We start from the raw sequence: 27,241 nt of genomic DNA on the forward strand, positions 1-27,241 counted from the left end.
GTGTCTACCTTTGATTTAAACCAGCATCTGCAGTTCTTTCCTATCAACTATTGTAACATAGTCATATAGAATCATACCCAGGAGACAGATTATCAGTCTCTCCCATCACCATCCTGGGCACAGTCTGATCAAAGACAAAACTGATTCACTAAGTAGATAGTAGTTGGAAAGGAGTGGCCCCAAAAGGTATCAAAATTTACTTTGAGAACCCCCAGTAATGGGGCAATGACATTTCTTGCTAGCTACGGCACATAATACTACAGCTGATTTTAAACACCAAGGACAAATAACAAATACACAGAGCGTAGCCTGTGCGTGTCCGTTTCCAACTGTGGTGTAGTGAAACCATCACTGACAGGTTCAGTTTGTGACATGTAATTAAAGTACCAACAAATGCAAAAAACCTTGGCTTGAAATCTAAACACAACCTACCAGCCACAGATCCATCTGTGTTTGACATGTTGTTTAGCCACCTTGTGTGGACCAAGTTCTATGACCATACTGAGTAAAGTCATCAGTGTAATGCTGTCACATAGTAAGTAGATAGATTAAACACAGGACAAGCAGCTCAAAACAACTTAACACATCTGTGTGGTGTTATGACACAGCAATAAAATTGTATTACTCAATGCTATGTCTCAGCATATCCCTCATTCTTCCTTCATTATCAATGCAGATGGCCAACCTTGCTTCAACCTTACGTACCAGAAGCTCCTGAATATGATTGACAACCTGCTGCAGCTAAAATACATATTTAAATTGAACCAAACACACCTATGATCAATAGTTTGGACCAAAACTCTCCATTTCTGCCATATTCATCTGTGACGATAGTAGGCAAATAAATGTCCTCGTCATTACTAATGGCACAACACCGAATATCAGCACGAAAGCTTCAGCTGAAATGTTATTGACCATCTTTTGCCAGGTGGTGAGTGTTTTGATATTCCATTGCTTCCTCCTGATAGAACCACTCCGGTTCCAAGTGTGATGTGGCAAAGCCATCACTGACAGATTCAGTCTGTAACATGTCATGAAAGTACCAACAAATGTTAAAAAAACCTTGGCCTGAAATCTGAATATAAATTATTCAGATCAAGTATTTGACCAGTTTTTCTCACTGCATGAGATATCAATGGTCAAGGCCAACTCTGTCATCCCAACAACTTCCCAGTTTTAAAGTTTTGGGCTCCAACAATGTTCCCAAAGCATTTTTAATACAGACTTCATAGCTAAACCTACTAAAAAAAGTGTGTTAACAAAATTGTAAATCCAACACAGCCAATTGACATCCTTATTTACATAGTTTCAAATATCAATGGAGTGATGGAATGAATGGCTTCAGTGTTATTAACTTGGCATTGACAATGTTGAGTTTGAGTTCCAGCTGGACCACAGCGCTCCATACTTTATCACAGTTCAGTTTAAAAATAAACAAAAGAGCTAACATCAAGAGATGAGGAGTGAGTGGCTGTCCTCTGCATTCAAGTTTGGCAGCATTGCGTTCAAGTAAAACAAAAGATATTACAGGTGTAGGAACACCCTTTTGTGCCAACTATTTCGTCCAGTGCAAATAAATGATTTTGGCTGTTGAAGGGCAATCATTTCAGCTCCAGGATTTCACTACAAGAGTTCTTCAGGGTAGCATCACAGCTTTACAACTGCTTCATCAACGACTTGCTTTCCATTCTGTTGTTAGCAGTGGTTGGCTTGTTGTTGAGCGGTTCCATGAACAATTTCTCATATAACAAGGTAATCCATGTTAGCATGCAGCAAGACATGCATAACCTAGCCTTGGACAGAACAATGGCAAGTAATGTTCACACCATACAAGTGCTAACGAATGACTATCTCTAACAGAACTAATCCAGCTTTGCTTGACATTCAGTGATGTAATGCCCCTGTCCCACTTAGGAAACCTGAACTGAAACCTCTGGAGACTTTGCGCCCCACCCAAGGTTTCCGTGCGGTTCCCGGAGGTTGCAGATGGTTGCCGGAGGTTGCAGGTGGTGGAAGCAGGTAGGAAGACTGACAAAAACCTCCGGGAACCGCCGGGAACCGCACGGAAACCTTGGGTGGGGCGCAAATTCTCCAGAGGTTTCCGTTCAGGTTTCCTAAGTGGGACTGGGGCATTACTGTTACTGAATCTTGCAGCATAAATATACGAGAAGCTTATAGGTGATGTGAAACTCAGTGAGACCTGCCACATAGATGCAAGAACAGGACACAGACTTGACAGGTAGCTCTTCCTCTGACTTCCCAAAGCTTCTCCATTACCTGGACATTACATATGATGTAACATTCCACACTTGTCCAGGTGTATGCAGGTGCAAAAGCACTCGAGAAACTTGACACTACTATAAATGTCTGCTTCTTTCACCACTGGCATACTTCAAAAGTAGTGCAATTTATTAGCAGGATATACAGAAGCAGCTTGTGATTTTTTCTTTGCAAGCACCTCCTATCCCATGACCCCGACAGCAGCTCCACACCAAATTTGCCGGCAACTCTCAAACTATTTCCTCTTGTAACATCACTATTCCTCTCCAATCACTCCACACTGAGAGCTTCACCGTATGGACTACAGGAGTCAAGGAAAAAGGCTAACCATGCAATCAAGGCAAACAAGGCAATGGACAAAAACAGTGCCTACCTCCTATCATTAACTCCTGAATGACTACATAAACATACATAAATAGCAACAACCAGGTTAATTATTTATGCAGACTAGATCCATTTATTATTTAAATTTCATGTTCCACCAATATAGAATTTTTACATTATTTTTGCAGTTTGAAAGATAAACGTAGAAGTGTACTATCCAATATATGTAAAGATAATCAAATTTTGTTTGATTTCATTCGTACACATTTGAGATGAACATACATGTCATAAAAATTCAAAACAAACAATGGGAACACTGAAAGTATCTTTATTCCATTGAAGATTATTTCAAAAAGAAACACTGATAGAAAAACCATCCATCTCTAGATTTTATACATAATTTTTTCCTGGTCTGGAGCATAATTCAGAGTCCTTTGATCTACAATCAGTTGAGTGGTTTCAGGATTTACACTGTAGCCTGGAGCTACATTATACAAGAAAACTGCAGACCTTTGCTATTGACAGTGATTGCTATAGAGATTAGTCAGTCATTGCTACAACCTGACAGCTCTGCATGTGTTTTCTTATTGATGCGGATAGTGCCTTATACTGGCATTCATACTGTGCACATATTTTCCCCTAAATATAAACTCTGTCTTCTTGATGGGCAGCATAATGTTCAGATTGCAAGTGCAACAACTGAACTGTGAGAAAAGATATAAATGTATAACAATATATATGTTTAAATGTTTAACTTATTCAGATGTTTGCCAAAGAGCGATAGCAATGTAAGACCATAACACAGTAGCTTGAGCAAATATAATAGGATGGATTTATGCGTTCATTATATATTATGCTGTAATCACCTAGTATGAATAATAATATGTTCTAATTTATAAAAGGCATATCAGGAAGCCGTGCATACATTCTCTTAGCATTGTGAATTCAAAACTTTTAGGTTTTCATTTGGATATTTGATGTATTGCAAAACATTATCTGGTAGACATTTTTATTAATCTGTTTTTTGGCTTGCATTAAACACTTTTGGTTTTCATGAAAATATTAATTTGGCTTGCAAGAGAAACGTGTCATTAGTTGAATTATGAGTCAGATATGGCATAGGGTTTTAGTTTTAAATCTGGATCCAATTAATTCTCCACAACTGTAGAACAGCTGGTGGCATTTAGACTCTAAACAGTGCTTATTCTCCTGTGTGTGCATCATTAGAATCAGGTACAGTAATCATCCATCGCTGCAAGTAGTTGGCAGTTGAACCACAGATGAAGAAATCTTTGCTTTAAATAAAAAGGTCTTCAGTGCTACATCCTTGGACCGATAACCTACCACTTAAAGAGAGGTCTCCAGTCAAAGCAAATTTTCTTTACGTTAAAACAAATATAATTTATAAATTTGATGTCACTCATGTAGTCCTGGTAAATTGAATACGCTGCACAATCTCTAGTCATTCCCTGCGCCTCCAGTGGATTGCTACAAATATAACTTGTCCATTTCACAATCCAAGGGAGCTAACTATATGTTTCCTAATAGAAGCAGGTAGATTAAAGTCTTTGGTCACTGTTCTATTTAAGCTGCAAGCTTTCCCATTCATGATGCAGTGCTACCCTGTGGGAGATTTTCTGTAATCTCCAGAGTAACAGCATGGAGTGCTGTATTATTACACGTATATTAGGCATCAGGCATATTAGACCTATGTTGCATTCTGATGTGACAACATTTTCTAATGCTTAACACAGGGAAAACATCAATAGCTGAAAAAAATGTTTCTAATGCCTACCAAGAACGGGTTCACTTTTCGCAATGCATGAAGTTGGAGGAACATGATGTATTGATCACAATTTGCCACTTGTTAATTGTTAATCCTAAAATAAATGCTAAAATGCTTCTCATTTTGATTGTTTCAATTTTTCTAAGAGGTAGTAGTTATTGAATTAGTAATCCTCTCAACCAGATAAATAACCAGAGGCCTAAGTTAAAATCCCTCTACAGCAGCTGAGGAATTCAAAAGCAGTTAAAATGAATGGTAGCCTCTGTAGGCAAATCTCAGCCTCCTCAGGTTCCAAATATCACAAGCTAAAAAGGAAAACTGCCCTGGTATGATCTGTTCAAACCTGCAGCACAAATCTGCCAATAGGTGTCGTACACAAGACCGGGCATATTGACTTTATTAAGCCTCTGAAAGGATTCTGGATGTCCATGAGGATTCTCTTGAACTTCTACAATATGCTATAGACTGTATTTTGATGGAATGCATCTCAGCCAGGTATGGCAACTGCTCTGTTCTTGACTGCCTGAATCTGCAAAGAATAATAAACGGTGCACAGCCCATCACAGGCTCATCACTTTCTTCTATCCAGTCCATCTTCCTGGTACGTTGCATTAGGAAGACTGGAAGTACTTTGAGGATGCCTTCCAACCCTGGCCATTCCCGTTTCCCTCTTTTACCTTTTATGGGTAGATAGAGGAGCTTCAAAGCCCAGTCAACCAAACATCAGAACAGCTTCTTTCCCGTGGCTATCACACCCCTGAACCTATAACCTGTTTCACACCTGCTTCCAGGAGTTACTGCCACTCTTATTTCTCTAAATTCTATGACATCCAGTTATTCTATTACAGGTCCACCACCGATTTTCCAGCACCCTTGGTTCCAGAGACTGTCTGGATTATCCATTATGCCAGACCAACAGCTTCAGGGGGAGGTGAGATACCTGCCCCACGAAGTCAGCTATGGGAACGGATCTGCCGGCTCTGGCCAGGCCGTGGTTCCAGATCCCTGGCCGCAGACAGCAAATTCGACCAGCCGATTAGCTGCGGAAGTTGGCTATGAGAACTAATCTGCCGGCTCTGGCCGGGTTGGAGTTCCAGAGATATAGCCGCAGGCAGCATATTTGACCCGGTCACACGGTAATATGAATGAAAAGGAAAAGCCATCGTTGGTTAGCGTCATACTTGGAACAAAAGAAAATGGTAGCCTCTGTAGGCAGTCACTCATTTTTGTGCCAACATGTTACTGGAGATGATTTTAAGGCTTATTCCTACAACTAACAATATTCAGTTATTTTCTCCATTATAGCTTTGGAAGTCAGGATGTTCAGTGCTGATTGCACAGTATTTCAGCTTTAGCTGCAACTAGCAAAAAACCATATTCAGTCTTGGCCAATAAATGATGTATGCTTCATACCAGAAACATGTCATTTCCAACAAATCTAACCACATCAACAAATCTATTAACATCAGTATCTTAACCAACACCATTAACCAGAAATACAACACCAGTGGCATAAATGTTCTGACTACAAATGCATGTAAGAGGCTGGGTACTCTATAATCAATGACTTACCTGTTTATTTCCCAAAGCTTTTCCATGTCCCATAAGGAATGTGATAGAATATTTTCTATTTGCCTAATAAAGTGCAGCAACATCAAACTTCATGGATCATGAATCCATCCAGGAAAAGTAGGCCAATTAATTGGCATCTCATCCACCATTTTAACCAGTCAATAAATGCACCATCAGTACAATATGTTCCTAGTGCATAAAATCCAAAAAATGAATTGCCCGGACTTCATCTACAGCAAGCACCTGGGGCTGGGCAATGAATACTGGCCTTGCCAATGATACCCACGTACCATGAATGGATTAAAGTGTTAGATGATAACTTCATTCAATTTGCTTATTTTAACATTTCGTTTTATGTTTTATATTCGAGTATAATGATAAATGGAATGAAGTGCAGATTGACTTTTGTTACTATGGCGCAAATAAGACAGGTGTTTTAACACAATGCATTTGTCTGTACTCAGCAATTACTACCATAATGTTAAAATTGCAAATTTATACATTTGTAGTTAAATTGCCAAATCAAATTAGTTTTGCAGAGAACATAATGTAAATGTTTTGCAAGCAGCTGATCACATTTATATCTAACCGTCTTTGATATGTTTTTTATCAGATGCAGAGAAGGATGAGAGTTCTATAGACAGCCCACTACCCAGCAGCCCCCAAACACAAGTCATCCAGCATAGTTCCATCAGCACTTCAAATGGCATCAGTTCAACAGCAATGGCAGAGGCCGTTGCTACTTCGGTCCTTACCCAGATGGCTGACCAAAGTTCGGAGATGAACCTACCCGTCCAGTCCCATGTTGCAATTGCTCCTTCATCTCAGTCTCAGCCTTCAGGAAGTTGATTGGATAATACGTGCACTACTGACGTCCATGGACATTGTCTCAACAGTGACTGTAAAATTAGAATTTGAGAACTGGGAAAAATGTTCTGAAACATTTCAAAAACAAAACCTATACTTCAAGTTTACTAAGGTTTACTTGATTTTATTAGTTGTATTTCGGAAGCAGCTACAGCAGTACCTGTATAAACAAACACTTAACTTCAACCTTGAAAACAAACATACAGACATTATTCTCTGGTCTAAAAATGCATTTGGTATTTTTGTTTTTTACAACTAAAAGATAATTTAAGTCTTTTTATTTCTGACTTTATGGCTGTGGAATAGGCAGTGAAAGAATTGGTGAGCAGTAAAATGACTTTAAAAGGTCATTATCCTGAGACTGAAAGAACTGTAATTTTTTATTCATAATCTCGCACCATGTAGACTCACTCGTTCTGTACTACTGCTTTCATAAGTCCAGAAACTGCCTCCAAACTGTTTTAGGTAGACTTAACATTGGAACAAGTTAAATTTCCAGTATATCTTTGCAAACAGATGTTTTTACCACAAAATAAAATTCTCACTTAGTCTGACAAAGCTTATTACCATATAAATGAATAATCGTTATCTTATAAATTCTTATACCTGAGCAAGTCCTTAAAGAGATTTTGTTTGCAGAACTAATAGCAAATGTACTCTCTGCCTTTTCTAATTTGCACATTGTGAGGGAATGATGTTGGTGATTTTGTTTTATGTCACTCTGAAAAAGTTGTAGCCAGTGGTTTTAGTAAATGTTTTTTTAACATTTTGCCTGAAAAACTCAACAACTGTGTTGGGTATCATGTTAATGACGATGATGCAGATATCAGTGGTCTATAATTTAGACCAATAGTTCTGTGAATGTTGCCTTTAAATGTCATAATGACTTTTGGTGGAATCCTATTTAAAATGATTGTGTATACAAAATAATGAATATTGATGATTAACATTCCTTGTGCAATTTGATTGTTACTGATGAAACTGATTGTATATTACCTTCTTCTCATCAAAACCTCTGTGAAATAGTTGATTTTAAATGTGCCATGAATACTGTAGTGACTTCTTGGTCATACTTGGTGAAACAGGAGAAGCAAAAAAAGAAATGACGAGAATCTGATACCGTGACAGTGACAACACAGATATAAAGGAATTAAAAGGTGATAAAATAATGTATTCAGACATAGAAACATCACGGGTTCAATGGTGTCTCCATATATGCGAATTATGGTGCGACAAGGAGTCATGGGTGGCAAAATTAATAGGATCTGGGATGTAACTCCTCCAGTGCATCCTTATTCTTCTAGTTTATAATTGTGTACTTTTCCAAGTTAGAAAGTAGGACCTGAGGCAGGTTGATAGAATTGCTTGGAACCTTAAAGGGAAATTTCTCAACATATCGTGATAGACAAATACTGTGTGATGGATTACAGTTACACTATTTTACAGAATCCATGTCATAAACGTACTTGTTTTACAGAATGTAACTGTAGACAGAACTTGTGTCTTTATCTTCCTGGTTGCAAGCTTCCATTTCTACATAGGTAGCTTGAGGTGTACGCTTCCTCTTTGTGCAATTTGCATGAGTAAGTTCTCTGAGAGAATAAATAATTTATCTACAAAGAACATGTCAATAAACTTTTTAAGTGCATAACAAGAATAACATTTTTATTTCAAAATGCCATTTATATTTTTAAGTGGTTGTTGAATATATTGGGAGTATGTCATTTCGTGCTGCCATCTATCAAAAACTATTTCTAGAGCACAATATAACCTTCCATCCTTTGTAATTCAAACTTCATCACATTATTACAAATTAATGCTGGAAAATATTTCAGTATTTGAAACTACATGGATCCTTTACATGAATTTTAAGTGTTACTAGACCAGGTGCGGACCCGTTGGGCCCCGTCCCCCAATGCAATATTCCATCACTCACCCATAGCCCCCAACTGCGCACGCGCGGCTGAGGAATTTCCGCTGTGACGTGAGTCACAGCAACCCTCCCCAACTGCACCTCGCCATACCTCTTCCTACCCCTATCCTCCATTCCCCCTCATCCCCAGCACTCCCTCCCCCTCCTCTTCACCCTCCCTCTTCTTTCCCCTCCTCACCCCCATTCCCTCCATAACCTCCCTCGATCTCCCTGCTCCCCAACTCCACACCTCCCCCCATCCCACTCTCCCTCCTCACCTCCCCCACTGCCCTCCTCTCCGTCTATCCCCCACTCCCTACCTCCCCCCTCCTCTCCCTCTATCCCCCCTCCTCCCCCACTCTCCCTCCTCACCTCCCCCACTTTCCTCTCCCTCTCCCCTCCTTACCCCTTACTCTCCCTTTATCCCCCTGCTCCCCCACTCCTTACCTCCCCCCTATCCCAAACCCCACAATGAAAATCGCGATGTTTAAAAAAAATGAAACCTCCCCCCTATCCCACCCCACCCCACCCCACACACACACAATGAAAATCACAACTTTTTTTAAAAGGGAGGGTTTTTTTGCGATTTTTATGTAAATGGAAACATCTTCCCTATCCCACCCTCTCACAATGAAAATCGCTAATTTTTTTCTAATGAAACCCCCCTATCCCACCCCCACGATGAAAATCGCTGTTTTTTTAAAGGGTTTTGTTTCCGTGATTTTTTATGTAAATGGAAACCCACCCCACCCCACAATGAAAATCATTTTTTATTTAAATGTTTTTTTTAATTTAAATGTAATTCGGGATCCCATTGTGAGGTGGAACGCTGCTGACGGGCAGGGCAAATGTTTTAAATGGTTTATGTAAAGTTTAAAATGTCAATAACTTGTAAAATATGCCACCAATCTGAATAAAACTTGTTTAATTGACATCACAGGACAGTGGTGAGTAAGGTGGGCCAAAAATTGTAGCGCTATAGTGTACCATTTTTGTGCAAATAAAGGTACAAACCGGCACACAAGATGGGAGTTTTCGTTAAATATATATATTTACTTAATTTATACTAGACCAAGTGAATGAATGAATGAATAAGTTTATTGACCAAGTATTCACATACAAGGAATTTGCCTTGGTGCTCTGCCCGCAAGTGACAACATTTCATACAGTGACAGTTAAAAATGATACATTAAACATTAATAATAAAACATTATTGATTAAGCATGTGAATTAAATGAAATACCAGAGCAAAAGGAGGCTACAGATTTTTGGTTATTGAGCAGAGCTACTACTCGTGGAAAAAAGCTGTTTTTATGTCTGTGGTAGCTTTGACAGTCCGGAGTCGCCTGGCCTGGGCCTTCTCCATGGCCTTTCTGGCCTGGGCCTTCTCCATGGCCAGAGTGAGCATCACTGGAAATTGGAGGAGCAGCACCTCACATTTCGCTTGGGCAGTTTATTCCCCAGCGGCATGAACATTGATTTCTCCAATTTCCGGTAGCCCTTATTGTCTCCTCCCCTTCTCAGCTCTCCCTCAGCCCTCTGGCTTCTCCTCTTCCTTTCTTCTTCCCGCCCCCCCCCCACCCCACATCAGTCTGAAGAAGGGTTTTGGCCTGAAACGTTGCCTATTTCCTTCGCTCCATAGATGCTGCCGCACCCGCTGAGTTTCTCCAGCACTTTTGTCTACCTTCGATTTTCCAGCATCTGTAGTTCCTTCTTAAACATCAATGCAGACTAGTTGCTTTAACTGTTGATTGCAGATTACTTTGGTCGAATGCCACTCCAGTGCCAAGAACTATGTAAAGCAAATTTATTAAAGTCCTTTAAAACATGGGTCTATTCTGAAACTATATTCATGCTGTTTAACATAAATCTCTTTAGTCAACCACATTTTTCTCCACCATGTCTCTTAGCTTGTTGACCATCTTATATAAATTATTAGACTGTGGGACCCGTTGGAATCCGTCACACAGGAGGCTTGGTCCCCCAACGCAATATTCCACCACTCACCCATATCCCCCAATTGCACAGGCCCAGCTCATTTCCTCTCATCCCTCGCACTCTCTCCCCCTCCTCTTCACCCTCCCTTTTCTTTCTCCTCTCCTCCTCTCCTCCTCTCCTCCCCAAACTCTCCCTCACCTCTCTCTCTCTCTCTCTCTCTCTCTCTCTCTCTCTCTCTCTCTCTCTCTCTCTCTCTCTCTCTCCTTTTCCCTACCCTCAGTCACTCCCTCCCTCCCCCCATAACTCCTCTTCCCCCCCTACACCCCTCCTATCTATCCCCCAGCTCCCCCACTCCTCACCTGCTACTATCCCCCCCCCCACTATCCCTGCTCACCTCCCCCACTGCCCTCCTCTCCCTCTATTCCCCACTCCCTACCTCCCCCACTCCAACCTCCTCTACTCCTCTCTATACCCCCTCCTCCCCCACTCTTTCTCCTCACCTCCTCCCTCTTCTTTCCCTCTCCTCCTACCCCCCCCCCCAATTCCTCCCTCACCTCTCCTTTTCCCTACCCTCTTTCACTCCCTCCTCACCCTTCCCTACTCCCCTCCTCTATCCCGTCTCCTCCCCCACACTCCCTCCTCACCTCCCCAGGATCTTGAGGTTGCCGCTCCTCTCCCTTCTTGTGTGCCGCGGAGGAGCACCAGCCGTTGGCGCCCTTCGAGCCAGGCCTTGGATCCTCGGCTCGGCCCCGAAGCACTAGTAGCTATGGCCGCGCCGGCGTGTGGGTGGGGGGGTGATGTGGGGAGTGGGGGTGGGGGGAGAGCTCGGAGAAAAGATGGTGGAAGAGCCATGGGGGAGAGGGGGGTATCACGGGGAAGGGGGGCAGGAGCCAGCGAGGGGGACCAGAGGGGAAGGGGCTGGAGCTGTGGGGCGTTGTGATGGCAGTGCGTTTGGAACTCACAGCCGGTGCTGGACGTTCTCCGTCGGGATCAGACTCTCCGCTTTCCGTTTGTCGACATCCCCGACTCCGCTCCACACCATGCCGGGCCGCTTCTGTCCCTCCGAAAATTGTGTCCGGTTGTAGACCTCCACCGGCTATCCTCAGCTCCAGTAAAGACGCGATGGCACAGGAAAGGGCGGACCGTCCCCGGGAGTGACAGGAGAAGATACCAATCCGCGCGGCGCTGACTGGCAGGAGAGGAGTTTGATCTGCGCACGCTCAGTTTTTATTATTTTTAAACCTTGGTAACTTTTACAATACACTACCAATCGGAACAAAACTTGTTGCACTCGCGGCACAGGAGAACGGTGAGTGTGCTGGCAAAAAAATCGTAGAGCTATCGCATACTGTTTTTGCGCAAATAGAAAAACCGCGCAAACCGGAAGAGCACAAGATCAGGGTTTTAGTTATGGATAGAAATGGCAGAGTATCATCAGCAATTGCTTTGATTCCCATTTTCACTGTTCTGCAAGGTTATCCCCATGGATCTGGTGTTAACCCTCTCCTCTTAGTCATCACACACACATCTTCCACTTTGCTAATAATTTCCAATTCCACCTCTTCTCTCTCTCAATCCTTCACTGTCTGTAACCAGATGCATTGTCAAGGCAGATAACAACAATCAAAATGGAAGTGACTGTTTTCAAACATAACCTTGTCATCTAGCCTTGTTAAGGGGTTTAGTCTAAAAATTGGATGCTCAGAATCTAAGCATCCTACTTAAAAATAATTCAAGGATTAAATTGAGGGACTAGCTATTTCTGATCCCTGAACATCACCACCCCTCCCTATCTGGCACCAAACCACCACTATCAGCATATGTAACTCTGATTCGAGCCTTTGTTAATTTCTTATGGATCAGATGTGATTTTTGTTTGATTAAACGATTGTAATATTCTTTGGAAAGTTTTCAATGTCAAAACTTATATAAATGCTTTGGTTACCTCAATTCTCGATCATTCTAATGTTTTTTGGTTTACTGTTCGCACCAAAGTGTCGGCAACTTCTTCCAAAGCTCTGCTATCAATATTATAAGAAATAAGAATCTCATTCATTAATCATCCCTTTAAATGTTCACATTAAAGTATGTCCTTCTTCTGTAGACAGCATCTATCTCAATACTTGCTGCACCATAAAGAGCCCTCAAATACATTGAGGAATAGGAGGGGTCACTAGGGGGAAGTAGTAAATTGTTCTCCTCAGGATTTGTTTCATGCCGAAAAAAAGCAAACACCAAAGCAGACGTGTTTCATATGAAAGAAATTCAAGCAGTATTTACAGGAGGGAAGTTGGTTTACAGAATTCCAACCACAATTTATCAGTACTTCATGCATATGTTTCTTCACACAGCTAAATAGCCAATGTAACAAAGGAGCAAAATATATTGACTGACTATAAATCAGTTACTCATGGGTGAGCCCACATGCTAATAATTCCCTCTGAATTTTCCACCACCATTGGGACTGAAGATTTTCTCGTGCCAAACACCCATCAAAATCATGATAGTGAGGCAGCTAAGTCTCAACAAAATTATTGTCATAGTTCCTAATTTGACAATTAAGCATTGAGAATTGTTTAGCCAACAACATTCTGTACAGATTTAATAAACATTAATTATGTTTGGTTTTGGATAAATCAAGCTAATCCAACAGATTCAAAGTTTATCGATACAATGCCAGAGGCTCAATGGCAAAAGTTAAGGTGCATAATGCCACAGTAAACAGAGAAACATAGATTTTAAAAAAAGGCTTAATTGATAAAATGTAAACATCAGTAAATGGGAGCTACTAATATCAGAGAAGTGTAGGAAATGATGTATGCTGGGTCATCGTTGCATGCAAATTTGCTCATATTACAAACAAATGATTTGACTTGGATATGCAGACGGTATAAATGAACATTTTGTTGGTGCAAGTGTTGTAGGATAGTTCAGTTGATGAGCAACTTTGAGCTGGGTATTGACTCAATGGGAAGATGCTGACATGAGCACCGGACCTAAAGGTTTAATCCATAGGGAATAAAATTACAATTACAAAAAAAAATCAACAATGTTTCCCATTTTAGAAAACAGGATTACACAGTGTAACAGGTATGAAAACGTGACAGTAACTTATTTCAAAATAGTCACTGTTGAAGTATTGTATATTACTTTTGAGAGACCCATACAGGGTGGATAATTAAAGCTGTAAAGAGCATGTGCCACAGATTCACCAGGATGGCTGGAATGAACGCTATCTTTAGTCTTCAATAGTCTTGAGATGTAAAAAGCTGGAACATTTTCACCAAGGACAAGAAGGTTAAATATTTTAGAGCGTAAAACAAAGTACTGAAGGAACTCAGCAACCCAAGCAGCACAGATATTTACTTTGCTGAATCAACGATATAGAACTATCAATTAAAAATAGTCACGGAGAGAATATGGTACGCGGAGAGTTCTTTATGCCCCTGTCCCACTTAGGAAACCGGAACGGAAACCTCTGGAGACTTTCCGCCCCACCCAAGGTTTCCGTGCGGTTCCCAGATGTTTTTGTCAGTCTCCCTACCTGCTTCCACTACCTGAAACCTCTGGCAACCACCTGCAACCTCCGGGAACCGCACGAAAGCATTGGGTGGGGCGCAAAGTCTCCAGTGGTTTCCGTTCAGGTTTCCTAAGTGGGACAGGGGCATTAGCATAAAATGTTGAAAGTAGTTGAGATCAAGACACTGTTTCTTTCAAAAAGGGCAAGATAGATACAAACTTGGAACAGCAGCCAAAGGCATGAGATGGAAGTCAGATTACTCAACCATTTCTCAGGAAAGAACAATCAAAGCCCTGATGGATATTTTTTAGAGATCTTATCAACATAAACCAATGGTAAGAATATTGCAAATTTTCCAACTTGAATTACCCTGTATAATTGGTTTACAGGTAATAGAAATCATCCAGTCCATTTTATCTATTTCAGTGCTGAAGTTTGTAGATGAATCTGTACTTCAATCTTGTTTGGTTTATTATTATTGTTGCGTGTACTGACATACAGTGAAAAACTTTGCATGGTATCCACTCACGTACAATCAAACCATGCACGGATACAATAGGTAGTGGAAAGAGAAAAGTAACAGAATGCAGATTGTTGTCTTACAGCGATACAGGTGGAGAAAGTGTAGACAAAAATAGACATAAGGCCCACAATGAGATAGACAATAGACAATAGGTGCAGGAGTAGGCCATTCGGCCCTTCGAGCCAGCACCACCATTCAATATGATCATGGCTGATCATCCACAATCCTGCCTTCTCCCCATATCCCCTGACTCCGCTATCATTAAGAGCTCAATCTAACTCTCTCTTGAAAGCATCCAGAGAATTGGCCTCCACTGCCTTCTGAGGCAGAGAATTCCACATATTCATAACCTTCTGCGTGACAAAGTTTTTCCTCATCTCCGCTCGAAATGCTTACCCCTTATTCTTAAACTGTGGCCCCTGGTTCTGGACTCCCCCAACATCGGGAACATGGTTCCTTCCTCTAGCGTGTCCAAACCCTTAACAATCTTCTATGTTTCAATAAGATCTCCTCTCATCCTTCTAAATTCCAGAGTATGCGAGCCCAGCTGCTCCAACATATGACAATCCCACCATCCCGGGAATTAACCTCCGGAACCTACGCTGCACTCCCTCAATACCAAGAATGTCCTTCCTCAAATTTGGAGACAAAACTGCACACAATACTCCAGGTGTGGTCTCACTAGGGCCCTGTACAACTGCAGAAAGACCTCTTTGCTCCTATACTCAACTCTTGTTATGAAGGCCAACATGCCATTCATTTTCTTCACTGCCTGCTGTACCTGCATGCTTACTTTCAATGACTGATGAACAAGGACCCCCAGATCTCGTTGTACTTCCCCTTCTCCCAACTTGACACCATTCAGATAATAATCTGCCTTCCTGTTTTTGCCACCAAAGTGGATCACCTCACACTTATCCACATTAAACTGCATCTGCCATGCATCTGCCCACTCACCCAACCTGTCCAAGTCACCCTGCATCCTCATAGCATCCTCCTCACAGTTCACACTGCCACCCAGCTTTGTGTCATCTGCAAATTTGCTAATGTTACTTTTAATCCCTTCATCTAAATTATTAATGTATATTGTAAATAGCTGCGGTCCCAGCACTGAGTCTTGCGCTACCCCACTAGTCACTGCCTGCCATTTTGAAAGGGTCCCGTTTATCCCTACTCTTTGTTTCCTGTCTGCCAACCAATTTTCTATCCACCCCCAATAACATGTGCTCTAATTTTGCCCAATAATCTTCTATGTGGGACCTTATCATAGATTGGGAGCTCTTCAAATGAATTGAATTTTCTCTGCATTTGACTACATCTGCCAACCATCTGCTCACATTGCCTACCAATCTTCTCACAACGTGTCCTTCATTACATTTTTATAATCACCGATTATCAGCACCATTACATTACCCCTTTCTTCTTTTCTCCTTCCCTTCCATCCTCTTCCACATATTCCTTCCCGTGGCTTCACATTTCACGCATCTTCAATCCTTATCTCACACTTCTTGTCCTTTCATTTCTGACCTTTTACCAACCAACTGCCAATCAACCTCACTTGTATCCACTTGTATCCAAGCTTTGTCCTGCTCCTACATCTCTTCCAGCTTCCTCCCTCCCCACTCCCCACTGCAATCAGTAGGAAGAAGGGTCCCAACCCAGAACATTGTCTATCCATATTCCCCAGAGATGCTACCTGACCTGCTAAGTTACTCCAGCACTTTGTGTCATTTTTTGTCAGTCAACATCTGCAGTTCCTTATGTCTCCATTACATTCATGCTATATTAAAATCAACAGGTAGAAATGGAAGATCCATTACAGGTCTAAGCATTGCAACTTTTCATACATTCCATCAATTTAAAAATCATCCTTTTTCCCCAAACGCTGCTTTTTATTTCCACCAACTAATATGTCAGTGTTGATTCATGATCAGGTCTGTTTAATATAACTTTTATTAATTTTTGTAATGTATCATGTGAGGCATCTTGTGAAATGTTTTCTGAAAACTCACAGCAATTCCTTTATGCACACTATAATTTCATCAACAAAAGAAATGGTCAAACATAGGACACCTTTTTATGAATAAATACTTCTCTTCCCCGATGAGATGCTTTTCCAAGTGTTACCAACTTCACGTTTTGGGGGGCTCTGGGATTTTAGAAACAAGTTAATAACAAATAACTTTCTGCCTCTGTTTTTTCCCTTCTTAGCTATCCTTTGTTTTAATTTCCACTCCAAATATGTGACCAGCTCTTTTATTGATCCACCCAAACCTTATCTCTTTTTTTCTCATTGGTATATCTTATTAATACCATTTTGACTTTACCTTCACATTTTAACCACATCTCTTAGGTCACAGATAATCTTGTTGATTTTGACTAACAATGTAGTAAAATACTACATTTTCATATTTATTTTATCCCTGTTCTCAAGTGCAAATCACTCTGTCCATCTATAAACTGTTTTATTAAATGGTGTAGTAATCCAAGCGTTGTGAATAAAACGGTCTTTATTAGCAAATACAGCTTTTAAACACACGAGCTCAAGCAGTCCCTGCTGTTGCTGTAGGACACACCCGTTGACTGATGACATTCTTCACACCCAACTCCCACCAAACTCAGTCAGGTGACCGTCCCAGCTCTACTGACGAGGGTTCGATCTATAATTAGCTCAACCACTAGATGGGGCCACATAACCCCCCAGAACCAGAGGAATGAAAGCGAGCAGGCAGACAAATGAGGCGGCCTGATCTCGTACAGACATCACCCTTGCCCGGGAACACAACCGGCAAAGACAAGGGCGGAAGCGGGCGGCACGGCGGACATCCCTGATGGTGAGACTGGGCCACCTGCACTGGCTGACTGTAAAGAGGAGTCATAACACACTGTGTCTTTACTACTGTTTATTCATGATACACATACGTTGCTGCCCTAGCTGTTCGTGGTCTGTCACCGGAACTAGAGAGAGAGATCAATGGGTGGGAAGGTTGTAATTATACTTGTGATATGGGGAGTGGTTAGTAGTGGTGAGGTCACTATGTTAAAGGTACATTCACATGTCATCTACATCCTTCCCCTTGGAAATGAAAAGCAATACAGTAGTGACAGGGCGACCACGTCTCATACGCTACGAGCAGGTAAGCAAACAGTTAAGCAAAATCACCATAACGGACAGGCGGCTTGACCACCCGCCCGGACCGGGTACGCAGCTCGCCATCTCCCCCCTCTGCAGGAAGAACAGGAGCAGGAGCAGGAGCAGGTGAGTGAACCGGGGACCCGGGAGGAGAAGGAGAAGACGGAGACGGAGGAGGGGATGCAGGCGCAGCAGCGGGAAGACGGGCAGGCGAGGGAGGATTGGCTGTTGGAGAGCGGGGCTGATAGAGCTGAGAAGGCAGGGACCGAGGCATGCGTGGAGCGGCAGGCAACGTGGCAGACAGCGGGGGGGCAAAGGGGTCGGAAGGCGGTGGTGGGGGCTCGTTGACAAGCCGCAGATGTTGGCGGGACCGGCGGTAAATGGTACCGTCATGGTCGACCAGATAGGACCGCGGCGAACCAGCAGTATCGACGACGATGGCAAGCCTGGAGTGACCGGAGGGGGACTGCATCCGGACGACTTGGCCAGGGAACAGACGCGGGAGGGGACGGCAGGACTTGTCGTGGGAGCGCTTTTGGATTTCTTGCTTGAGGGCAATGCGCTCCTGGACGGCAGCGGGCTGGAGAACAGAGGGCACGAGGGACCGCTGGGTCACCGGGATCGGAGGTCCCGTAGTGCGAGACATCAGCCGCTGTGCTGGCGAGCCCAAGGCAGGGTCGCGGGAGATGTTTCGAAGGTTGAGGAGGGCCAGGTAAAAGTCAGAATGGGACAGTCTACAATGTTCCAGCAAGTCCTTAGCACTGCGGACAGCGCGCTCTGCCAGGCCGTTGCTTTGCGGGTACTCTGGGCTGCTGGTATAGTGTCGGAAGTTCCAGCTGGCAGCGAAACTCCGTAATTCGGCACTTGAGAACTGGCTGCCATTGTCCGATTGAAGACTTGCCGGGGAGCCAAAGGTTGCGAAGTGGCGGCGCAGCTTCCCGATAACGGCCGAAGAGGTGAGGGAGTGCAGCTGGTCAACCTCGAACCAGCTGGAGTACGAGTCAACAAGGACCAGGAAGTGCTTGCCACGCCACTCGAAAAGGTCAGTGGCGACGGCCATCCAGGGCAGCTCGGGGGCAGGCTGTTGCTGAAGCGGCTGCCGTTGCTGATGGGGAGCGAGGCTATTGCAGGTAGAGCAGGCGGAGACCCTCTCCCGGATGTCTTGGGCCATGCCGGGCCAGTAGAACTGACTCTGGGCCTGAGACAGAGTGGCCTCGGCCCCAGGATGACCGCGGTGGGCGGTCTGAAAGTAGTGGTCTCGCAGCGCAGCAGGCACAACGACCTTGTGTCCCTTCACGACCACGCCGTCGTGCAGCACGAGCTCGTCACGGACCAGGAAGTAGGGCACGGCACCAGCCGGCAAGGATGAACGACGGTCTGGCCAGCCCTGCCGGATGACGTCGGCAAGCTGCTGCAGGGCAGGATCCTTGGCAGTGTTGCTGACCAGGGACTGCATCTGCTGTGAAGGCACAATGTTAACGTTAAGTACCATCAGGTCAGACGATTCATATGGATGGCGATCGGTGGACGTTAGCGGTGCGCGAGACAGCGTGTCGGCCACGAACATGTCCTTGCCCTTGCGATATACAATTCTGAACGTAAAACGCTGGAGCTGCAGCATCATGCGCTGCAAACGGGACGAGGCAACGTGGATCGGCTTGTTGAGGATGGTGACCAGCGGCTGGTGGTCGGTCTCGATCGTGAAGCTGTTGCCCAGAATATAGTCCCTGAACTTGGAGCAGGCAAACACCACAGCAAGCAGCTCCTTCTCTATCTGAGCATAGCGCTGCTTGGCAGGGGTCATGGTGCGGGACGCGTAGGAAACAGGCAGCTGCAGGCCATCGTGGAGCTGCAGGCAAGCAGCACCAAGACCGAACTTGGAGGCGTCGCAGGTGAGAACAATGGGACGCTGCAGATCGAAGAATTTGAGAGTGGGGGTACTGACCAGCCTGGACTTCAGGACGTCAAAAGCTTTCTGGTGATGCGGGAACCAGGCCCAGGCAGTGTCCTTCTTGATCAACTCCCTCAGGGGCGCGCTCAGCTCGCTGAGGTCGGGGATGAACTTCCCCAGGTAATTAACCATGCCCAGGAAACGCTGCAGGCTGGGCACGTCGGTGGGTGAAGACATCTCGGAGACCACAGCCGTCTTTTGCGGGTCAGGCTTCAGCCCCGAGGCAGTAAAGACGTGGCCCACATAGGTGACCTCCGGGACGCGGAAACGGCACTTCTTTGGGTTGAGCTTGAGGTTGATTTCACGGGCCCGGTCCAGGACTTGACGGAGGTGGAGGTCGTGCTCAGCAACGTCCTTACCGTAGACCAGGATGTCGTCAACGATGATGGCACACGGCAGACCGGCGAACAGCTGCTCCATCGTCCGCTGGAAGACCTCGCTGGCAGAGTTGATCCCGAATGGCATGCGGAGGAATCGGAACCTGCCGAAGGGCGTGCTGAAGGTAGTCAGGTAAGAGGACCGCTCATCCAGCGGTATCTGCCAGAAGGAGCTCTTGGCATCGAGAACCGAGAAGACAGTGGCCGGGCCAACCTGTGCAGCGATGTCCTCCACTGTTCGCATGGGGTAGTGCGGGCGTTTGATGGCAAGGTTCAGGTCCTTGGGGTTGATGCAAATGCGAATTTCACTTTTGTCCTTTTTCGCAGCAACAACCATGGTGGAGACCCACCGGGTGGGATCGCTCACCTCCTTCAGGATGCCCATGGTAACCATGTTGAGCAGCGTTGACTCCACCTTGTCCTTCATGGCGAAGGAGACGCGGTGTGGTGGACGGATCACAGGTTCAACACCGAGGTCGACAACGATCTTGTAGCTGCAGGGCAGCTTGCCCAGTTTGTCGTCAAAGCGGTCAGGGTAATCGTGCAGGGGGTCCATAAGGGTCCGCACCTGGTGGATATCACGGTGGAAAGAGACCAAGCCGAGGTCCTGGCACGCCCGGGCGCCCAACAGGGTGATGTTGTTTGTATCCAGCAGATAAAAAGTGAGGGGCCGAGAGGCCTGCAGTACCTTGCAGTGCAGGGTAGCCCCCTCCCCACAGGATCGAGCACGCCTTCCCCGTAGGCATGCAAAAGGGAGTTGTCGGGAGTAACTTTCTCATCAGTCCTTATCTTCCTGAAGAGGCTTGTTGACATTACATTTGCCACGGCCCCCGTGTCGATTTTTGCGGTGAAGGTCGAGCCGTTGACAGTAACGCGAACCGAAGGGTCCGTTATCAGTGCAGGTGCATCCAACAGTGAAAATATGCTGGTCTCCCCCTGGGAGGAACTAGTATCAGACAAAGGGAGTTCGTCAGGCTGGTACTGGGAACCAAGCGCGCTATCAGCTTGAGCAAGGTTGTTTAACATTCGCCGTGGAGCAGGAACTGGCTTCCCACTGGAGCGGCAAGCGGCAGAGAAATGGTTTAATTTCCTGCAAAAGTTACACGTCTTACCCAATGCAGGGCACACATTAAATTGATGGGAGGCAAAGTTGCAGTTGGGGCAACGCTGTGGGCTGCTACCCCCGGGTGCAGGGGAACCCCGTTGCCGTTGCGGGCCACCGTACTGCCGGCGGCCAGCAACACTGGTAAAGCTAATGTCATGATCAGCAGGCGACACCGCCGAGGCGACAGCCTCAGCCATGCGGGAGGCGTGCAGAGCCTCGTCCAAAGACAGGTTGTGCTTCCGCAGAAGTTCAGCCCTTAGCTTTGCATCCTGAAGGCCATACACTAGAATGTCCCGGGTCAGTTGATCTGGGGTCAGCGCGTCCATGCGACAATGCCTGGCCAGGTGACGCAACGCGGCGATATAGTTATCGATTGACTCTCCAGGGATCTGACGCCGGGTGAACATTTTAAAACGCTCTAAGATGCAGTTAGTGGGGATGTCGCACATAGCGGTAAACTTAGCCATAAGACATACCGGGTCCCGAGCATCTTCATCTGCACCATAGACAAACGACTCAGACCGTTCCAGGGCATCGGGACCAGCCAGGTTGAGAAGCAGAGAAGCCTGTGTCGCAGGGGTGGCAGCAGGATGGGCGATCGTGACGTAGTGTTGGAAGTCACGTCTAAAGACACCCCATCGATGGGCAATGTCTGAGTCGAAGACAAGCATATCGGGCTTGCGGCAAGAAGTAGCCATGGCACGGGAGATGCAAAAAAAACACACAGGATAGGGAACTGGGTCAAAAGTAAATAAAACCCGACAAACAGGAGGCACAAAGGTACGATGCTGACACCATGTAAAGAGTAGTCATAACACACTGTGTCTTTACTACTGTTTATTCATGATACACATACGTTGCTGCCCTAGCTGTTCGTGGTCTGTCACCGGAACTAGAGAGAGAGATCAATGGGTGGGAAGGTTGTAATTATACTTGTGATATGGGGAGTGGTTAGTAGTGGTGAGGTCACTATGTTAAAGGTACATGCACATGTCATCTACACTGACTAATGTCCAAATGAGCCAGCTTGAGGCGAGCCACCAACACAGTCTCTTGCCTGCCCCCCATGTCGAGCCCAAAAGTCGAGGTGCCCTGCCACAGCACCCAGAAAGGATCCTCGTATGGTTGTTGCAGCGGCATCCAGTATCGCAACGCAGGAAAACATACGGGCAGTCCTTGAGGGCAGGGAGCAAGCTCATGACGGGACGTTGGAACAGGAGAGAGCGTGCCCACCTTCTGGAGACGCACCAGCATGAACGAAGGCGGCTCCTGTTGCCCATGCGCCGCCGGAATGAAATCTCCTGGAATCGTTAGCGGGGATCCATACACCAACTCAGCAGAGGAAGTAGCCAGGCCCTCCTTCGGGGCAGTGCGGATTCCCAACACAACCGATGGCAACTCGTTCATCCAATCCGGTCCCGTAAGCTGCACCTTCAAGGAGGCCTTCGGGTGGCGGTGAAACCGCTCAACCAAACCGTTGGATTGTGGGTGGTAGGCCATGGTGTGATGTAGCTGAGCTCCCAACAGCCGGGCCATGGCAGACCACAACGCGGAGGTGAACTGCGCACCCGTCAGATGAGATGTCCATCGGCACACCAAAACGAGCGATCCAGTGGGCAGTGAGGGCATGTGCACATGTTGCAGCAGAGGTATCAGCGAGTGGGACAGCCACAGCGTGATGCGATCCACAATGGTGAGTAGATAAGTGACACCCCTGGACGGGGGCAGCGGACCCACGATGTCAACGTGCATATGATCAAACCGCCGGTGACGTACCCCGAGACGTAGGCCAAGTGACGCTGCTGCCGTGATGACCAGGGATCAGACACCTTCGCAAAAGCAAACGTAAGGGGCTTGTGGTCAGTAAAAGCCGTAATGCGCCGAATGTGGAACTGGGCTTCAGTCTGTTCAAACCACACGTGGGGCAGCGAAGTCCAGAAAACGGGCAGTTTAATGGAAACTGCATTCTGCTGGGCTGGGTCTGCGGTGGCTGCGTTTTGCTGGGTGGGGTGGAGGCTGCGTTTTGCTGGGTCTGTGGCGGCTGCATGCATTGCAAAAATACAAAATAAACCGTTTAGGATCGTCGCGATCACCACTGTAGTAATCCACGCATTGTGAATAAAACAATCTTTATTAACAAATACAACTTTTAAACACACGCGCATTAAGTGAGAGGTGAAGCAAAGTCCCTGCTGTTGCTGTAGGACCCACACATTGACTGATGACGTTCTTCACCCCCAACTCCCACCAAACTCAGTCACGTGACTGTCCCAGCTCTACTGACGAGGCTTCGATCTATAAGTGGATCAACCACCACCAAGTCCAGTTCACCAGTTTCCTTTAGTAACAGTCATCAGTAGCTCACTGACACATGGGTCAACTTACTATTTGCATAAGAGCAAAGTTGCAAGAGAGATAAGTTCCAGTTTCTCTCTTGTTATTTTAGAATTAGGTCAATCCTAAAGTGTCTTTTCGTCTCCTAGTGGAAGATAGTGACTGCTCAGTGGGTCTGAAGCTACCATTCTCCACAATGCCTGTAATGGACTCCTGTAAGCCCATGTAAGTGTCTCCCACCAGTTCAGAAGTAGTACAGTAGCCATAAAACTACATTAGGTAGGTTACCATGAATTTAGACACATTCCCCTGAGGCCTCCTGTGCATTAATATCTCTCTGGGCTTGTATCATTCCAGCCCACCAGCTCACAATATCTGCTCACTCATATTGACAACAACAGTTTGCCAGTTGCATTTGTGATGCCAAGACATTGAAATGGCTTGTGCCTTGGGGCATTGTTTGATCTTCTTCAATGGCAGACTTAAGGCAACACCCAAGAACCTCACTTCCCCCATCTTGAATCTCATATCAGCGACTTTGGCTATTGGGCCTGAAAGCTGTATTACTTAGGATGCTACAGCTGTGCCCATATCAGGTACAGAGGTAAGGAGAAGAAGTAACATACTGTAAGTACTGGGTCAGAACCTTGCCTCGTGAATAAAGGGGTTGGCTGAGCCAGGAGAAATAGATACAAAACTAACAAGAGATTTACAGCACAGGAAGAGATATGGATCTTCATTATGGTATAAAAGTGCTCTACAGCCAAATCCTCCCTTTCAACTCTTGCGTACATAGCACTGGAGGTTAAGGCATATTAGATGCTCCTCCAATCACTCCATCAAATACATTAAAGATTTTTAACTGAAAGACTGCTTAAGGTAATGAGACATTGACTCCTCTCCATGCATAAGGAAAACAAATTTCCATAAGCCTCCGCTAATCCTCCAAACACAAAACTGGTATAAAGGTATAAAGGTCTCCTCTCTGGATATTACTGGAAGAGACAAAAAAATGAGGATGGGATTTGCCTAATAAAGTGACAATTCCACATGTTCATATTTTACTCAGCCTTACTTGAAACAAGTTGTAAAAACATAGAAAAAGACCTCTGGAATAAATAGGGCTTGAAAATTGATTTTTTTTTTTTTTTCATTATCAAATGAAAAAGCTAAATATATATACAAATATATTTTCCAAATATTGAAGTCCCCAAAGGGAGAGTAATGTACATCAATAGAGCTTATATGCCTTAAGTCCATGCATCTGACTTATTAATCACTCTGATAAGATTCTGAGCCTGTTCTATTTTCTACCTGCTGGCAATTCATCTAACTTCAAAGAACATGAATCCCTTGTGCATAGTTCATCTGATATTTCTTATTCGTTTTATTATTTTCATTCCATAAAGGTTCTTCTATTGGGAAGATAGAGTACTCATCAAGAACCATTTAAAGTCAAATTCAGTAAATGGAAAAAAAGTTAATATCTAGGCTGCATTACACACAAATACAGATGGGGGATGCCTTCTTCACTCACAGACATGCATGCTGTTACAGCACGTCAGCAGTCCTGAAGAAAGGTCTCGACCCGAAACGTCCTGAAGAAGGTTCTCGACCCGAAACATCAGCCATTCCTTCTCTCCAGAGATGCTGCGTGTCCTGCTGAGTTACTCCAGCTTTTTGTGTCTGTCTTCGTTTTAAACCAACATCTGCAGTTCCTTCGTACACACAGCATTCCTGTTATCTGTCTGTATATGGGATATGGTGGGAGAGGGAGAGTGCAAATGGGCCTACACAATGGAACTTGTGAGTGCACAATACTATGGATGGGACACCACTGCAAAAAGGGTTTGATCACAGCAACAATGATCAAGAATTTCAGAACTAGCCTTTTCAATTTACGGTGCAAATTCTCTATTTTGACAAGTTTAGCGGATCCATCCTCCAGCAGAGAAAGAGAGTGACTTCAGCAGATGTAGGTTTGAGGTCTGGTGCAGAACATGTCATTTCACACTGTAACTACAGTTACTCCTATAGTAATGTCTATAGTTCCCAATGAGTATAAACCTAAGCATTTCCTCAATGGTTATGATCATCTGCCAATTAAATCGATTAGCTTCTAATCGAGAGATGAACATTTAGGATTTCACTTACACAACCTTGTAACAGAGAATATGGGATTTTCATTTACTCTAAATCATTTCTGAATTTAATTTGGTGTATTACTCTCCCACAAAAATAATTAAATACAACAACAGTTTCCCAGCCATGATATCTTAGTATTACTCTCTTCAAAATATAGTTTTTCATAGCTTTGTATATCTAAAATAACAACATAATTCCCAAATAATTACCAAAACTAATGGTTTGTAAAATACCTTTTCTGGCAGCTTTTTATGTGGCTTGCCTTGCGGTTCATCAAAAAATGACACAAAACTGATAATAATGTTAATATGTGCTGCAGTGAAATAATTACAAAGACCAAGAACTGAGAATAAAACGTTAATGCATCAAAAATCTACCAAGAAATTATTTGACTTGCAGAAAGCTGACAAGTCTGATGATAGTGAAATTGTGTTAACTTTTTGTACTTCCATGCTAATTCTTTCTACATCTTTATTAAGATGCTTGAATTTCTTCCACAAGCATGCATTCACTTTGCCATTGACTATCAGTGAGCTATTGAACCTTGTAGGGATACTTCCCTCCTTTAATCCAGGAAGACTGGTTAATTTATATGTTCCTAGCTTTTTAAATCGAGACCAGCTAACTTGGTAGAGACCGGGATCACATTTCTGACCTTTGAGTGTCACGCCTGCCTAACTGGTAAACCCGTGTCTTTAGGGTTCTAAACATCTTGAATCTATTTCAGTATTTGGAACTTTTCACCCATGATTTAAGAAAGATGGAGGCGCAGGTTCTACAAAACTAATTTGTATAAATGATTCATAAAACTACTGGAAATTCTCAAACATGAAACACTACAATGGAAACCTAACAGATAGCCACTAAGAGTCAAGCCACAGTGGGGTTTGGGCCTCAAGAACCACTGCCTAAGACCGGGGACTAGCTCATTGACCAGGACAGCTACAGAGTCCAGATCATCTGGTTGATCGATTCCCACACAGCCGCAATAGTTTGCACAACCAGGTTTGAGTGCAGAGATGAGCTTTGATGATGATCTAAATCAAACAAAATCCAATACATATCAGGATGGTTTATCACTGGCATGGCTTATAGTGCTGACTTCAAACCTGCAAATCTCCCAATCTCACTTCATAAAACTCAAGTTTAAATGTTATTCTTTTGGATAAATGTTTGTTCTTACCTAGACAACTTCTTGAAATTCTCATTTGAAATAAATGATGTAATTGTACCCATCATTTCATGCAGAAAAAATAGTCAACTTCCCAGCAGAAAAGAAAACACATACTTTGTGCAACCTAAATGATAAAGTGCATCTGTCATTTATATGCCCCAAATACCACAATCTCTGAGAACAGATGTTCTTGTCTCTTTCACTGAGCATCAGCTTCCATCCCTTGTAAACTAGTTAGGATGTTATCTTCAAATCATTATAGTGTAAAATTATTGGTGCAGTTGAGTTCATGCCCACAGT

The 27,241-nt window shown here is 44.3% G+C and overlaps 1 protein-coding gene across 5 annotated transcripts in view; it reads left to right on the top strand.

Moving 5' to 3' along the window:
* The window catches only part of atf2 (activating transcription factor 2), a 143,506-nt gene extending 135,017 nt beyond the window's left edge, over positions 1–8,489 (top strand). For all 5 annotated transcript variants that reach the window (XM_033023909.1, XM_033023908.1, XM_033023910.1 and 2 more), the window contains one exon: positions 6,576–8,489. In XM_033023909.1, the coding sequence (XP_032879800.1) occupies positions 6,576–6,811 (236 nt within the window). In that variant the 3' untranslated portion in view covers positions 6,812–8,489. The remainder of the gene's footprint in view (positions 1–6,575) is intronic.
* The last annotated feature ends 18,752 nt before the right edge of the window (positions 8,490–27,241 follow it).

Source organism: Amblyraja radiata, chromosome 7, assembly GCF_010909765.2.
Source record: "Amblyraja radiata isolate CabotCenter1 chromosome 7, sAmbRad1.1.pri, whole genome shotgun sequence".
Classification (NCBI taxonomy): Eukaryota; Metazoa; Chordata; class Chondrichthyes; order Rajiformes; family Rajidae; genus Amblyraja; species Amblyraja radiata.